Here is a 17,612-nt window from a genome sequence, read left to right as displayed (position 1 = left end):
AGAATGTTCGGTGACTCATACACAGTGGAACAGGAGAGACGTGCTTTGTGGCTCAGTCTGAAGTGCTCTTCTGAGGGAGGAGAAACATGCCTGTGAGTTTCCCCACACAGGAGGAGGAACTGTGCAAAATGGGTGAACGCAGGATTGAGAGGGAGAAGGCAAACATACCAGCTCTCCTTTTCCATCTCAAGTTTTCTGCAGCTCCCAAAAAAGAAAAATTTGAACTTTTATTGGAACAATTTGGTAATCACTTAAAGTATTTTACATAGCTTAATTTAGATATGATTGTTGAACAGTTGTATACAGAACAATCTCTTCGGGTCCCTCCACCTAGTACTGAGCAATTCAACTACAAGAAGAGTTCCCTAAAATGAGATAAATTAATGTATTTAACAGCTTACCCATTGTGTGGATTTTGCATCTCTGTAAAATTTCTATAGTAACACTATACATAAGCTTGGCCAAGTGTATATACATGCATACACAAGTGTATGCAAGTATATACACTTATATACATGTATATACATGAGCTTGGTACAGTGTGCACTATTTCTTGATTTTTGTAAACCTTCTCCTACAGTGGTGTTGCCTGGTCGTTGTATTTATGTGGTATTGTTGACCATTACAGGTGTTTTCCACCACATACTGTAGTGGAAATATTTGGGTATTCCTAATTCTGTACAGGGTTTTCTTGTCAAATAAATCAGATTTTGCGTGAAGATGGAGGCTGTTAGAAGATACAGACCTGACAGAAATGTGAATAATTATTCATTTCATGCACATTTTCTACTTGGCTTTAAAGAATGGTAAAGCAAATTCCAAATTCTTATTTTTGGAGTATAGCTGACTTCAGGGTGTATTCGGTTTTATTAAGTTGTGCAAAACTCTTGGTTGTGCATTACTACAGCTGAGATCCTTTTCTACTTCTGTATTTTCTTTATTTTTCCACAGAAGACTCCTAACCATATTATTCAGCCTTAGGAATATAGTATGGCTATCTTTATTATTAGGTAATGCCTTAACAAGCAATTTCTATTGCAAGAATGTATTGCAGTGTGTCTTCTCATTTGACTTTTGTGAATTTTAGCTGCATTTTGTCAAACTACAATTACATCTTTGTAAAGCTTGCTAGCAGTTAAATTTGCATTGAGATCTATTATGTACCGCGTTCCTGGAAATTATTAATATCGTGTGATACAGCATGGCGGTTTTCATTTGAGATCACATTAATAAAAGAAGTCATTTAGTACTTTCTTTCCAGCCACTGTGAGTGTCTCCAATATACATTTGGGCCGGTTGTGATCAATGACATTTGATAACATTATATTTATTAATACTTAGAATATTCTTACAGAGTTTTTTGTTTGAAAATGAACTGAAGGACTTTTGACTTGCTCAAATCTGAATTCAGAGCTTTGCATTTCCTGTATAACAGTGATTAGAGACTTAGAAAGTAAATACATCTGTATTACAAAATATATTAATAAAATATTTTTTCACAGCAAGCAAAGGCTGAACTTATTTGACTTGGTAGGGTCTGGCCCTATTCCATAAAAAACATATTTATTGTATCTGTATGTTTCCTAAAAGAAAATGTCAGTGGATCCTAATATGCAACTAGTTTTATGTAAGTGTAGCAACAAATTCAGCTTTTGTTTTTGAGAATTTAAAAGGAAATTAATAATTATTTTGAGTGGTAATTAACATTTTTGAATTAAGATTATTCTGAATTTGAAATATATTATATTTTAATATTCTCTTCCTGTTACCTTAAGAGAGTAATATAAATCCTTTAGCTTTAACCTATGGTTAATTTAATTGGATCTCTCATATTCAAATAAACTAGTTGTAATTAAGCTACATTGTTTATGATTATTGTTTCTAATTGTTGTGCTTATATAATAAAGGCTATGGCCAAGCTTAGAACAGCATCTCAGGTAACTTTTAAGTTGTATTATTTTTCCAGATATTAACTTAATTTGATACTATTTCCTTTTTCAACTAGGCAGCATGCAACTACTGTACTCAGTGCAGTGAGTTGCTGTCCCAGTGATGCTGCCTTTCTCTTACGTGGTCCTGGGTGGGTGTTGGTGCAAGTAAGCCTCCCTGAAGCACTTGCCCAGCCCTGCTGTGATGGCCAAGCCTCTTGCACAGCAAATGACTCCAGAAATGCACCGTCCCTGCTTCCCCTTCAGTCGCTTCTAATGATAACCTTTAACTCCACATTTCTTGTGTTTATAATGCCAGATTTTGTGACAATTTGAGCATTACTGTCTGTAACTTTTTCACTTGAATTACTGCTAAACACTGTCTGTCAGTCTTGGCACCATTTTCATACAGTTTCCCATCCGAGAAATTAATGATGATTTGAGTTTGTCTTCTATAAAGTAAAGGTTTGTAGGCATTTGCTGTCAGCCTCCCCATTGAATTAAGCGTGGCCAAAACTGGGTTGCTGCTGAGATTCTCAAAGCAGAAATAATAATCCTTGTTCTAAAAAAATAAAACTGACCTAAAATACAGCTGAACTGCTACCTTTGTCTTCTAGTGTAGCATTTTTTTTTTTTTCTTTTTGCCTATTATGAAGCATGGAGCCCAATCCTGGAAGCACTTTGGTTCAAAAAAGCAATAATCTTGTGAAATAGTGCTTAACCTTGAAGTAGTAACTTTTCCCAATTTGTACAGATGCAAGATAATGACAAAAATAGTGGGAAAATACTGCAATTTGTTTTATGTTTGTCTGGATAAAATTCCACTATATAAACTTCGCTTGTGTGTGAGTTTTTGTTTTTTTTTTTTTTACTCTAATAATTACTGCAAACTAACTGCAACAGTGTGTATTTATACCTACTTGATCTGTTTTTCATGAGCCTTGAAAACTCTGTGCCCCCTTGTCTATACTCATAGCTTGTTCTCATACGGTAGCACTGTTGAGGGCTGGTGTGTTTTGCAAGTATTATTTGTGACAGCTTGTGAATGACATTCCAAAACTTTCTATTGAATGTAGGTTTTCTGTTGTAGTCCTAGAGTAGGAAAATTCACACATCTAAATCCCTGGAAGTTATAGCACCAGAGGATGTGGATGCACTTGGCAGCACTGGCCAAAATTTCTCACCTGCCCCTTAGACTGGAATGTGCCTGGGGGCCCTGGGTATCAATCCCAGGTTGGTCATGCCATGAACTTCCACAGTCCTCCTCGCCTTCAGGACCAGATCTAGCAAGGTTTCTGAGAACACAAGTGCCAAAGTGTGCCCTGCAGAAGATGGCTAGAGGACATGCTGGTTGTCGGGTATTGCCATGTAGTATGAGGGAAGTTAACGGGTGATCCTGGTTTCAGTTCTCTCTTTTGGCAGAGGGGCTGGAAACTGCTATGATAACGCCTGACTCATTGGGTGTTAAGGTATTCTGGAAGTTGTTCTGCTTCATACGGAATAATTACGTATACGTTAGATGAGACAGAGGAAAGGACTTTGGGTTGATGTTTACAGTACTCAGAAGAAGAGGCTGGAATTTCTGTCCTTGCAGAGGGACATAGGCAAAGTGGTCTCCATACCTCATCTATCCTACACGACTTTTCTTACAGAAAGGCTAGAGGCAAAAAAGAGGAGGTATAGGCACCACCATGTCTAATTGCTTCTTAACTCACCATACTTACGAAGGACTGCTCTAAATGCCTGATTCCAAGGAGTTATACTAACAAAGAATATTGGTTGGAGGTAGCAGAAGTAAATGCGTCCCTACAGCATACAGATAAGGTTGCTCTGTTCTTCTGCAAGGTGTGTGTCCATAGTTTTGCATGTACCCTTCTTTTAAGAATTCCAAATAGTCTGGATTAGTCCATCGTCCTCAGCAGGTGGGCTGTGCGTCTCCTGCCCCTTTGATTACCTTGCTGGGTTTACTAGCTTCGCTGCATGTTAGCTGTAGTTTCCACCAGAAGAGGTTTCCTAATGTACTGTGTCTTAGTGGTTCAGAATTCCTGTTTAGAATGAAGTCTTGTGCTTCCTACAGAAAAAAAAGGAGAAAACGTTTCTTCTGGGGAAGAGAGAAGCCACCAAATCCTGCATTTTGTGTGACAACCCAGCAAGAGTGAAGAGTGATTTTGAAAGAATTCCCCACCTTTAGGTGAAGAAAAATTTCACAACTGTTCTGTTTTTCATGGTCCATTGCTTCTTTTGCTTGAATAGATTTTACATTCACTTGTGATAGTGGTTTTAAAGCAATCAAAATACAAATTAATTTCCAACCATTAGAAGCAATTGTTAATGCATGAGAGACTACTGCAATTTTGTGTGCTGTGTCTTTTTGGGGTGGAAGTCTTGGTTTTGGTCTTTCGGTATGCCTTGAATGACAAAAGGTTGTGGATTTTTTTTGTTAGTAACCTGTATTTTTTTGAGGAAAATAGTCATTCTAGTAATGACTTGATGCTTTAACACTGTCACAGTCAGGGTGCTGACTTGCAGTCACAAGATTTTCCTTTAGGAAATGAAGTATTTCAGGGATCTGTGTGCCCGTAAGAATCCATTTCCTGTTTACATTAACTCATCTCTGAGTTTTTCCGTTGGTAATGTGGTGGCTTTTCAGGAAGGCTTTTTGGAGACGATGTTTAGTAACATCACTGACTAATTTAAGGGCCACTTTCTTTCTCTGTTATTGAGGGGCAGTGTTTAACCAGGTTCTTCATTTGGCTAGTGAATTTGAAGAAATCCGAGATAGTAGTGAGGATTTGTGGCTGCATATAGAAAATAAATCTGTAGGGTGACTTTGTTATTCTCCAGAGCTCTTTTGTTATCCTCATGTTGCCTTATCTCTCAGTAATGATGGTGGCACCAGAAAAACACATGGAGATTGTTGGTATACTTCACACAAAAGAGCAGTTTATTAATGTGTATAGAAATGCCGCAACTGGTGGCAAAGACATTTGTACACCATTCATGTTACACTTAAATTATTCAGGAAGATGTCCACATTTTTATGCATTTTTACAGGCCATGATATAGTGGGGTAAGTTTGATTAGAGCTTATAAATTTTAGCATATTATGAATATTTCAGAGTGAACAGAAAATAGGACAATCACTTAGTGCAAACTGAAATTTTCCTACTGGATTACAATAAAAAAACCCCGTGTGCTAGGATGGTTTTTGAGGTTCCTGCAAGTCTTGGTTTGTTGGGGTTTTTTGCCTCAGCATGTTAAGTTTTGAAAGGAGAGTTTTTTCTTTTTCTAGGCCTCCTTGCAATTTTCAAGTAATACTTCATTTTGAGACTTGAACCCAGGCATACTGGCAGTTCAGCCTTCACTCAGTCAGCCAAGATCCCATCTCCTGCCATCCTCCATCTTACAGGGACAATCCAAGCTGGTCGTGAGGGTGTGAGGTAGGCTGCTGCCCAGCGGTCCGACTGTTGTCCTCTCCGACCAGGGTTACCTCGCTGACCACTGCGTCTCCATGCTGTGTTTTCGGCTTGGAAAAGAACGCGAGGATCAGAGCCAGAGATTCAAGGTCTGTGTAGGGGCAGGGAATGACTTGAAACTGCACAGGAGGGACAAAAACTGGCAGCAAAATGACCTGCAGAGACTAGACCTGTGGGGGTTGCAGGCAAAAAAGTGAGACATGGTCCAAATAAGTGTGGAGAACACCCAGGAGGAAGAATAAAGAGGGCAGATACAATCTCACCATGCTGCCACACCCTCCACATTAAGCTCTGTTTTAATTCTATCTGATGAACACTGGCCTGCCATTTAGTTTTCACGTTCAGATCTCCCTGTTTGCCAAAGGGAAAGTGTTGAATGGGGAGGGGAGCTGCTCCCTGAAAGCTCTTGTGTTTCACACGGTAGCTTACAGTCGTCTCTGAAGAAAGAGAAATGCCACACTGGAGAAACAGTGATACATTTGTTTTCAACTTTAGGGGCTGAAGTTAAATTAAGTGTAAATGTATTGCAAGCAATGAAATAGATTTGCTTACTAATCTGGATTGCGTTTCCTTTTTCTCCCTCCTCATCATGAAACTAGCAGTACCAGTAACTGCGCCTGTGTCGCCTCTTCCTCCCTTTCCTGCTTGCAGCGCAATCCTGCCATGCTCCTGCAGGAGAATTTCCCAGGGGGCTGGCCTGCAGCAGGAGGAAACAGAGGTCAAGACAGCAAGGAAAGAGATGAGGAACATGGGAACTGGGAGAAAGACAGCAGTGACTTGAGATCCAGGAGAAATGTGCTTGCTGTTCTTTAAACGACTTCTCTCAGCCTTTCCCCAAAAAAGGGCATTAGGGCCTGCTTCTGCATTGCAAAGGGAATTTGAGCTGAGCAAGGAAGGCTGGCTCAGCCGGTCTCTGTGGGTGAGGTGGAGGGAGGGAAATGTTTGGTGTCAGCAGAGAAAGATCCCTTTTTTATTAGGTAATTCTGTCGCCTTCCCAGTTTACCCTGTCTGTCACTTCCCTGACCCTTCCGTTTCCTTTGGAGCCTTCCCTCCAAAGGTAACCTGCCTTAACCTATATGCTCCTGCTTCTCTTCAGTCTGTGCAGCACAGTTACTGCTAAAGAGTATTAAACCATGCTGTTAACTCTCTCCTGCTATCAAATTAACTTGTTACCAGGGGTTTTAAACATGCCTTTTTCATCAGGAGAAATAAAAATAGTACAAATACGTTATTTTGCCTTCAGAATGACATGTGGCATCATTTCTTATCTATTGATTTAAATAATTTAGCAATTTAAGAGGAACTAATCAACTTAATTTATTTAGGGGATACTTAAAGGTTGAGAACAATTTTATATCAATTAAAATTAGCAATAATTGATTTATGATGGAACTAATATAATTAATTAGGTGGTTGCTGCTTATCTTTTTTCTAATACATAGATAGCTTTTAAACTTCTGCTCAATAGTCCATTGTGATAGCATGAGAATTATTTTATGTGAGAGCAATAGAGAAGTGGATGCTTCCTGATGACAACTTCCCAGTTTGTTTAGGGAACATTCAGTTGAGTCTTGGATTCACAGTGTTAGCTTGAAACATGGCAAGTGTGCAAGTAAATTTGCAAAGCAGAAACAAGAAATTGAGAAATCAAATTACTTCATGGAATTGTTAGTGATTGCAATTTGGTGAAACCCTCTTTTTTGTTAATGTTTTAATTTATTTTTTTAACACAGGTATGTTTGTTTTGTCTTTACAAGATTTAAGCAAAATTATGAAATTGTTTTGTGATATGTGTGTGTGTATATGTATGAATGTTTTGCAGCAGTTATGAAATCTTCTGAAGTTAAAATTGATTTCATTATTGTCTATTGCAATAACTAAAATTCAGCATTAGCTCAAAACGAGTTAGAACAACAGTATACATAAAAAAGAAACTAGAACGATTACTTGAAGAAAAAATTTAAATAGGTTATCATAGGATATATAAAAATAAAATTGTGTGTTTTTTCTAAATAAGTTTTTAATAAGTTACACCTGCTTTATCACGTATTTATGGCTTTATCAGTAGTTGTTAAAGAGTGAAAAATAAATCTCTTCTTTTGGGCTGATATAAAACTCTCTGAGGCTCCATGGCTTTATTCAGGCATGCATAGATTTTTAGATGTTCCAAAGATTGCCCGAAATGACTGTACTCATTTTATTCATCTCATCAGCAAAGTTCATCTCATCAGCTAGAGCAATAACATCAAAACTTTTAGGCCAAAATGTACTTTCCCTGTATAAATACTGTGCATCGTACTTACAGAAACTGAAGTACAGGATTACACATCAGTGCTGTATCTTTTGATGTAACAAATAGAAACTGCTGTTTACTGAAAGAAAAGGGAATTATAGGTAGCCCTAAGAAGGATTCATCTGTCTGCCTTTATATGCAGATCACAAATACAATGCGCCCACTCGTCACTAGAAACAGCAGAAAAAGAGATCCGAGTATCAGAAACTTATTTTGAATAAGCATAGAAACTGTAGTAGACTGAATCGAAGTCCATCTTGTTACAGAGCAGAATGCCAGTTTCAAAGCTTCCTTGAGCTTTGCGTTCAGTTGAATGCTTGATTTCAGAAACTGCCTAAACTATCAGCCAGAAAAATCCAGGATAATGCGAAATAAATGTGTCCAAACATATTCTGCCTCTCCAAAAGAGTAGAGCAGTAAAGCTGCCTTCTTCCCTTCTCTGCAGCCTCTTCTGCTATCAGACTATATAAATCTTCTGGGAAGGCTGCTTGTGGATAAAATCGCCTATCTCTGGAAGTAATGAAATGTTTTGTGAAGTACCTCAGCATCTAATGTATGTCTGGTAATGGCAGAAATTCTTAAGAATCCTCAGTGGCTGTCTCAGGGAACAATGAAATTAGAAAGTCTGTCCTTTGCTTTCCTTTTCTTGATCCAGCAAATGAAGATGTAAGTTGCTTACCAGCTGAAATTTGTGCTAACCCAGTAAGTTGAGTTCTTAATGATTAAGTTGTTCCTAGCTTAATTTATGACTTTCTGAGATAGTAAGTAGGGTTTCTATAATGTATTTTTTCCCTAGGGGAGTACAGGTTTGAGTATTTCATTTTTGAGTGAGTATTAACTTCTTTTCCTAAGTATTTGGAAGTAATAAAGAATATGACTTCTTTATCGTTCAGTCTAAAACAGTTGTATATTATATACCAGTATTTATGCGAGAGGTGTGCAGTCATTTTACCCTTATATACAGAAAGCAGGAAAGAGAAGTATGTGTATACATACAACTTTTTTTCTAGAACAGTAGTATTTAATACATGAACAAGTAGTCTTGCCATTTCCAGTAGAAGTACTGTTTAGGGCCAGGTAAGATAGTGACTAAGCAATAGACAAGGCCATAATATCTGATGAAACATTAACGTGTGTAAAGCAGTACGATTTTGATTCCAAGAGGTTGATCTGAAAGGGTTCTGTAAATTTTAATGTAGATTCAGTTCTGAATATGGACTCTTTCACACCTCTAAAATTTGAAAGCCAATCTGCAGTTGTTTTTTGTTTTCTTTTCTTATAGGCTGCTGCCATTCTTTCTTTTACTGTTCTCACTAAAGCATTGAAAATGGATCCATTTTAAAGAAAGTTCAGCTTACTATAAAGAAGAAATTTCTATTTTCCTTGGGAGATTTTTTTTAATTTGAATTTCGTATCTGATTAGAGGGTATGACACGTGTGAGGAGGAAAAGAACTTGCTTTCTTAGTTCGTTACACTTTTACATGGACATAGCATGCCTAACTTTACCAAGCTTATGCAGATACAGCAATCATTTTTATCCTTTCTGGCATATTGTCTTTACTATCCCTTCATAGACAGTTTTTAAAACTAGGTTAACACAGAGAGCACTTTCTTTAATATTCCCTTTCAGTGCTTTAGATGTCTGTTTAGATACCTGTTTCCTGATAAGCTGAAATCAACCATTCCTACAACTGCCCTGAATTTCCCAGAAGCCTTCTGTTCGGTGAGCGTCTGTGATCTGCTCATTTAATGTCCAAAAATGTATTTACAGTACCTTGGTCTGTAGCTTCCCAAGGTCTGGGATTTCCATCTGTGTTCTATCCATGTGCCTTAACAGCATCTAGTTGTCTAATACACTGAATTTGGGGGAAATCACTTTTATGTGGGCTATCAAAAAAATTGAAAGTATTTTGTGTGTCATTACTGTTACAGTTTATCAGTTCTTATATCTCTTCATAGATCAATTTATTGCTGAGTTAAGAATGTGAGATAAAAATGCAAAAGAGTTTTAAATTTTTTGTGTGTTAAACCAGCATAATGTTCAAAGGATGCTGGTTCTTCTTTTCTGTTCAGTCTTTTTTATTTTGCTTGGACAGAGACAGTAAGCCAGTATTCATAGTTGCTTGGCAATAGTCAAGTTGTGAAATGCACACCCAACCTGTGGGGCATTATGGTTGCTTAGTTCATGCATGTAAATTTGATGGTTTGAAAACTGAACAAGTCCACACCCATAGTGTCTTCTTGGAAAGTTTGTTCTAACATTTAATCTTCCTGGCATTATTAATTTAATGGTTCCATTTTCAGAGATGTGAGTATCAACAGTTTTTAGAAAAATGAAAACAACTGGGTGCTTAATTTGAATTGTTAGGAAATTTATGCTGCAATTGGGGTATATCTCAATGCAATAAGTTCAATTTTTTCTGATTTATTTCAAATCTACAATAAACTTTACTTACTTTACATCTGAAGTATACATTAATAGCAAAAAAATGTCTGAGTTTTGGAAGTATTGTAGCAAAAACAACCTCTGGCAAAAAGTGTTTAAAGAAAGTAGAACAGAGAATTTCTGGTGGATACATTTGGTTTGTCTTTTGGCAAGCGAAAGCAGATTGTTTAAGGATACACTTTTAAAATGATCTATTCTAAAGGTAATGAGGAGAAATGCAGCTGTAGTCACCTTACTGTACCAGTTATCATGTCATAAAAATTTTAGAGAGCTTTTGTCTTTTGCTTACAAAAGCAGCCTGCACTTAGAAAGGCCTCAATTCTGCAACTGCTTACACACAATTCACAGTTTGTGGAAATAAGTCTTTAAGATGCCATTGTAAGTTTTGGACTTTTGTGATTTTCTTGATAATATTGAAAAATTCCTTTTGGAATTTAAATTAGTGCTGTGAAAGGGGTGATTGCCATTATTTCTGTTCTGTATATTTATTGAGTTTATTACAATAGTAGTAATTACTTTTCCCTTGATAAATACAAAAGTTGATTTATTACTGTGTTCGTGTTTGTTGTTTTAGGAGTCTTTGGATGATTCTCAAATAGCTGAAGTTTGTGCAACAGAAGTGATCCGCTATGAGTATCATGTCTTGTACTCCAGCAGCTACCAAGTACCTGTGCTTTATTTTAGGGCATGCTTTTTAGGTAAGACCAATCTTCTATTAGACAAAGGGAAGAATAAAAATATGCTGGATGCAATAGAGTTAAAACCACAGATTTAGTATTAAACTGAGGAATAGAGTAATGATCCTATGTAATAAGAAAGTAAGATGTGAGGCAGTTCCCCGGTAAATTTTATCATACGCCTGACACATAGCTGCAGGACCCTGGAGTAGATGATACCATCTCAGCCTGAAGGAGGCTGATATTTGGCTCCTGGCATCTTGCCTGTGGTTGACTAGAACTGCTGGTCATTTTTCTTGTTCTTTTCTTTAAATGAACACAAAAACTTAAAGCTGCAAGTTTGAATTTGGCTACAAAATAAGTGGACATAATTACAGTGCTTTAGCAGAACTGTGTCTGTTTCTTTGGAGCCTGAATTTGAGCCACAAGGCTGAGGTCTAAATGTATGTTTAAAAGTGTATGCTGTCTCTTATTTAAATTTGCTGCTTTAAAAAACAAAACAAAACAAAAGAACAAACAATAAGGTACTGCGTTTTTCTATTAAAACTGGCTCTTGAAACACTACTTGATCTTCATTGCTCCCTGGTACGTACATGTTGTTAACCTATTACTCTACTGCTATAGTCACTGTGATTTTGCTCACCATCCTGTCAGGAAGGAAGGAGGAATACAGAGCCTCCCTTCAAGGCTGCTGTTAGTGTCACTTATTTAATCAGCAACCATAGAGTGATCACACTGCAGCACTGGCTGTGCTCTATTCCTTTCTGCCTGAAGACTGTGTACCTAGGGCAGAGGGATTGAAATCTTCAAATCATTTTATTCAGTCTCCTGCATGGTAGCATCAACATCTTTTGTGTTTTGAATAATCTCCTAACTTTATCTAGATAAAGATGTCTGAATGTTGCCAGTGATATCTTTTCCTTTTTAATTAAAAAGTAGCTTAAGCTGATTTGAATGTGTTTGGTAGATTTAATCACTCTCTGCCTTATATTGTTTAATGGTTTCTAATTTTGCAGTGTTAGCGTTTTAAAAGGCACTTTAGATTTAAAATTGAAGAACAAATTCTCATAGTCTCCCTGGTGGAAAGATCTTAGTCTGAGGTGCAGTTTCAGGAATGGATAATTTGGGGTAAATTTTCAGACTGGGACGTGGGGAATTGGGGACATTGCTCTGCCTTTACCACCAACTGAACTCATTTGCACACATCCTGCTGCAAATTTATTTCTAGAATTATTAAGGGCGTTTACAAATGTGCAATGTTTTGCCTTTAAACTTACTGTGCAGACAGGAAGGTAAAGAAAGTTCTGCTGTAAGACACAGATTAACCTATTTGTGGTCTTGAAAAATGTCAACTTCTTGGTTTTAACTGAATTAATAGTGCACTGTCTCTACAGAAGAGGATGGAGATGCTGCAGGTAGAGGAAATAGGACACTATTTCTACTGTACTGTACTTTCATATAATTAGTATTCACCATAAGCAGTTAATCACCAGAGAAGAGCTCCCAGAGACAAAACAAGTTGTTTAGCTTGTCAGCATCAGGGAATCGGAGGTGTTGAAACATAACTCCTTATATCTGGAAGTGGATATTACAGAAGCTAGTGGATGATCTAATGCACAATCATAGTATTATGTGCCAACAGCTCCCCTTGCAGTACAAAACTGTAATTGTTCCTACAAGTACAATTATGTTTTGAAACACTTCTTGGAAACCTTTGACAGTGGAAAATGGACTTTTTTTAGATAATTCCTAAAGTCATCTGGGTTCTCTTCAGCATTTAACATTCTCTTTTAACATTTAACATTCTCTGACTCTTGAAGAGAGGCGGGTACCAAATGCTGGCCATAGGTAATTATCCAATAATGTTTTCAGCTAGTATTCTCTGATTTTCTTTATGGATGGCTTACTTTTGAAAATGAAGAATTCTGTCATCCCTGCCTGTGCCACGCTGTCTGAAAGTCCCAGCATGAGGCTTTCAGGAATGTGCAGATAACAGTCACACAATCACTTGAGATACCTGAGCAAAGTATCTGTTGTCTTGTCCCGAACCTGGTACGAGGAAAACTCTAGAATGCCCTGAGATTTTTTTTCCTTTGAGGTAATAGTCTTTGTGTGATAGGCTCCTCACCTTCTCAGACAACTAGTGATACTCACTGCATTCCTCATCAGAAATCAGGGAAGAATCTTGTGAGACCTACCTCAATTTCCCAGTCTAAATTCCTACCATTATTTGTAGATTAAGTAACAGAATCAGTTCCTTACAAGTCTCTTGTGAGCTGTTCATGGTTTCCCTTGAATCCTGTCCATACTGATCCTTGTGTTAATTACAGCGCATTGCAGGAGGTGAAGGTGAGCTATAATCCTTCCAGTGTTTCCACAGCCTTGCCCTGTCTTGCCTTCCCCAGCAGCAGGGCACAGAGTTTGAATTCAAAACTCTGCTTCCTCTCTGGCAGTATGTTAAGTGGCCATTATACCTTGAGGCCTGCCTAGGAAATGATAATTCTTCTGTTCGACCTGACTAAGTAGTTTTGCTTATTCACTTCCTCACCTAGTATAATAGTATTTGGTGCCAGCCTGTCCAAATCTGCGCTCTTCCAAATAGACTCTTTAAAACCTTTTATAGAACAAATAAATCCTGCCTTTCTCCCATTGTATGTGAGTCCACTTTTCATTGACTTGGTCTCTCGCATTCCCTCCTAGGAAAAAGGCTTCCAATAGAGCTGCTGGGGAGGTTTTCCTGTCATCTTCAGCATGGTTGGCATCTTCAGGAGCTTGTGTCACTGAGGATGTCTGGTTTTCAGTCCTCTCTGCTAGCTGAAACATTACGGATCAGTTCTTCCTGCAGAGGGGCAAAAATTGCATTGTATCCTTATCTTTGCTGCTATCTAAATTGGATGAGTAACTAATTTTCTGAAATTCATCTTTAGACCTCTGTTTTTTTTGTGAGATGAAGTTTGATTTGTAAGGTAGTGCAAGGTAAGGGTTTGAAATTTTAATTGTAACAGCTAAAACATTTTGAGAGACAGCTAAACTTTTTGGTAGTCTTGGGATAGATTTACAGGGAAGATCTCATTCTATAGAAGGACAAATACTTCAGCTGAAAGTAGTGATTAATTGTCATGACTGTCTGGAAAGATGTTTGGGAGCATTATAGGATGTAAGAAGATGTTTTTAGGCTACATATATATACATAAGAAACATTTTTCAGTACCTTATAATGCGTCTCACATGGCACATATTCCTAAATTCAGACCTACTGAGTCCCCTTTGTATTAGGAGCTCAAGGCAATGGTACCTCAGAGTCTCAGAGAACTAGGTGTCAGTTCTCCAAAATCAGTCTTAGCGCATGCTATAACTTTCAGAAATGGGAGCCCTTCTTTCTTTCTCTGGCTTCTGAGATTACCAAATAGGTAGTTAAAGAAATGCATGAACCCCTGCTGATATCTGATGTCAGCAATTAGCCCTCTTAGAGACAGATGGTATAGGCAATTAGCCTTCCCCTTCAATGCTGGCATTAGCCAGATGGGCTGGGCTAGGTCCAGTAAGCTTTCTTTAATCAGCAGAGTATTTTTCCCTTTTCTTACTCTTTAAGATGTCAAGGAACCTTGGTCTTTCCCTGAACTGCCATCTTCTGAAGCTATACATTCAAAAACCTTTTGCAGTGACAGTGAGGTAGCAGCAGCACAATCACAGGTGGGCGCAGGCATCATTCAGGAATCACCCTGCATGTTAAGAAAATTATGGCTTATCTCACACTTCTTTTCTTATTTTTCCCACAAATGTAGAGGAAAAATTATGAATGCTGGCTAAGCACTGAAAAGAGCAGAACTAGTGGGAGCCAATAAGGACTGCAGCCTAACTCCTGTGGAAAAGAGAGAAGGAACTGGATTTTCAAATATGTCTAGCTCTCTGACATGGAGATAGATAGAGCCCTGCCAACAAAAAAAACGTGATACTCAGTGGTTAGAGAGAGCAAGCTTGTAAGATAACGTGACTTCCTCTAACCCTGAAGGCATGACTTTCTGTATTCATAACCACACTGGACCTGACTGATCCACTTTCCAGAATAACGGAATGTTACGTACAGACTTACTTCCTGAGCTCAGAAGCATGTAACCATTATTTTCTTTCTCAGAAAGATAGCTCCTCTTAAGACCATGTCCCATATGAACTGGTTTTATTGTGGCTTTGGACATAAATGAAATTGAACAATTTGTATAATCAGATATTATCCTCGGCTGTAAGGCTGTTTTTTTCTTTTGTGGCAATAGTTTCTAAGAGTGTTTCTTTGGAAAGTATGCCAGAATGAAGCCTCAAAATAATTTGTTCACCACTTCACCAAAAGTGTCAAATAACCTTTAATTGGAAATCTAAGAAATTGCTAAAATTGCTCAGTAAACATAAGAAAACAGAATACAGCAACTTGGGAAGCCTGAAAATTTTCTCTGAAAATGTGTATGAAATCTGTATGCCTAAAGAATTTCTGCTTTTTGCAGAAACCAAGGTGTCAAAATCAGCTGGGAGCTGCAATTTGTGTGTAGTCTTAATGCCACACCTTGCTGCTGTGACGGGGCACTCAACCGCATGCTTTTTACCTATTTTTTGTTTGTGGTGACATAAAATCCTAGAATCATAGAATCATCAGATTGGAAGAAACCTCTAAGATTATCGAGTCCAACTGTCGACCTAACACCACCATGCCCTCTAAACCATGTCTAGAAGCGCTACATCAACATGATTTTTGAACACCTCCAGGGATGGTGACTCCCATCATTATAAATGAGTTAACCCCAACTGGACCATCAATAAACTTTTCTCATGAAAGTTTGTTATGGTGTAGAGAGTTTAAATAATAAAAATCTGATTTTGTGTTAGAAAGGCTGTAGTTGTTTTTGCCTGACAGTTAAGGCAGATGAACTGGTTGATCTGAGCTCATAGTTAATTAGTGGCAGAGACAGAACCCATACTTAAGAGTTTTTGATGCTATCCTTTATCTCCTTTCTTTTAACAAAATCTTAGTTGGTTACTTCCCAGGCTCTTTTGGCCTTTCTTGCTAGGTAGATACCAAGTTTCTTGTATAAGAGACTGCATTTCACAGAGCCTGGGTTAGTACTGATGAGCTGGTGATATGTCACGTGCCGGATTTGTAACATTACGGGCATGGAGCGTCAGACAAAGGTACAGTAAATCTGGCATGACCTACAAGCAGCTATTCCTTTCACTCTCTGTAATTGTTTAATGAGCTGAGTTATACAAAATGTACATGTAACCACAAACTTCCACTTCTTCTGCACAGCAGCTCCCAGCCGTAGACTTGGGACAATCTGAAAGCATCTCAGCATCTGTGTCATCGTGGGTGGATGATGAGTAAATGTATTGCTGGATGAATCTGAAGCCTCTACCTCCTCTCCTGCCACTTCTCTTGGCTTAGTGCTGCTGTTGCCTTCTTTTTCTGGTTGAACTTTTTGAGTTCAGTTCCATCACAGAATGAGACAAGAAGCTGGGGCTGCTTGGCTCAGCAGGTGCTGCAGTGGCCCCTTGTTGCTAACAGCAACAATTACAGAATGTTCTGTCAGCCCAGCTGGATATTTGAGGTCTTGGTGGGTTGCAAGAATTTATAGCGGGGCTGCTAAACATGTGGATGCTAGCAGCCCTGGAAAAAGGGGTCTGAAAGTGCCCAAAGAATACAGATGTGTGTTTTGTGCAGATCTGGGAGCTTGCGAATGAAATGGTTTCACTTATATTATCCTGAGCAGATGACCAATTTCACACAAACTGAGGAGTTCTAAAATATAAAACACACCTCCAGTGAGATTCGCTGAAATGAGTTGTATCATCCACACTTACCTTCTGACAATGAAACGAGAACAGAACAAAAGGGACTGCAAAACTCTAAACTCTTCTTCTTCCTCGGGTACTTTCTAACAAACAGTCCTTCCATCAGTCATTGTAAGATCTTGTGTAGCTGGGTTTTTTTTTTGTTTGTTTATTTTTTTAATTGAGAGAGAAAACACCAGACTTTCAGGCTTTCATCCCACAGAAGAGGATGTTGCAATTCCCAGCTGACGCTCACCATTTTAAGTATTGATAACTTATTCTTTCCTGCTGCATCTGGCCTCCCATCTTCTAGAAAACTAAGCTAGTCAGTTAAGTAAGAATTTACAGGAACACAATACTTGGGAATGTGTATGAAAGCTTACACAGTTTAACAACCATACAATTCAAAGTCATTTAAAGTTAGTTAAATGTATTAAAATAGTGCAGAAAATTAAAAATATAGGGAAAATTAAAAATGTAGGGAAATGTAAATCCAAGCATATTTCAATATATAAATACAGAATCAGAATGCCCAGATCAATTTTTTGTTCTTATGTGAAACGTTACAATTACTCTGTATTAACTATTGAAGTATTTTACTGTCTGTGATCTTGCTCCACTGTGAAGTGGAACTTTTAGTTTGGATGTATTTGTATTTTTCTCTGAAGTAAAAATAATTCTATACTGAAATATGGAAGATATACTGCTTCTCATACATGAGGTAATAAAATCCATGAGGTAAAGACAAAACTCAGTTTTGACTGTAATGTGATGAATGCTTCAATAACATTTGACCATTTCTGTGATGAGATGAACGGTTAGAGTCAGAGTAATCCATTCCATCTGAATTTGCTCAAGTGTTACTATAAAAATTCAGAGATACAAAGAAAGGTATACTGAACAATATCTAAAGTGGCAAATCAAATTTTGCATTAGAACGTGTGTTGTTCTAGATTTTACATTCAGACTTTCTC

At 37.8% G+C, this 17,612-nt stretch overlaps 1 protein-coding gene across 1 annotated transcript in view; it reads left to right on the top strand.

The window, feature by feature from the left end:
* ATG10 (autophagy related 10) overlaps positions 1 to 17,612 on the top strand; it is a 79,744-nt gene that overhangs the window by 40,819 nt on the left and 21,313 nt on the right. The window contains exon 4 of the mRNA XM_086479872.1: positions 10,719 to 10,842. Within this exon, the coding sequence (XP_086335998.1) occupies positions 10,719 to 10,842 (124 nt within the window). The remainder of the gene's footprint in view (positions 1 to 10,718; positions 10,843 to 17,612) is intronic.

Source organism: Leptosomus discolor, chromosome Z (genome assembly GCF_034619465.1).
Source record: "Leptosomus discolor isolate bLepDis1 chromosome Z, bLepDis1.hap2, whole genome shotgun sequence".
NCBI classification, from domain to species: Eukaryota; Metazoa; Chordata; class Aves; order Leptosomiformes; family Leptosomidae; genus Leptosomus; species Leptosomus discolor.
The sequence above is the reverse complement of the archived record's forward strand: the minus strand, read 5'-3'. Positions and strand labels throughout refer to the sequence as shown.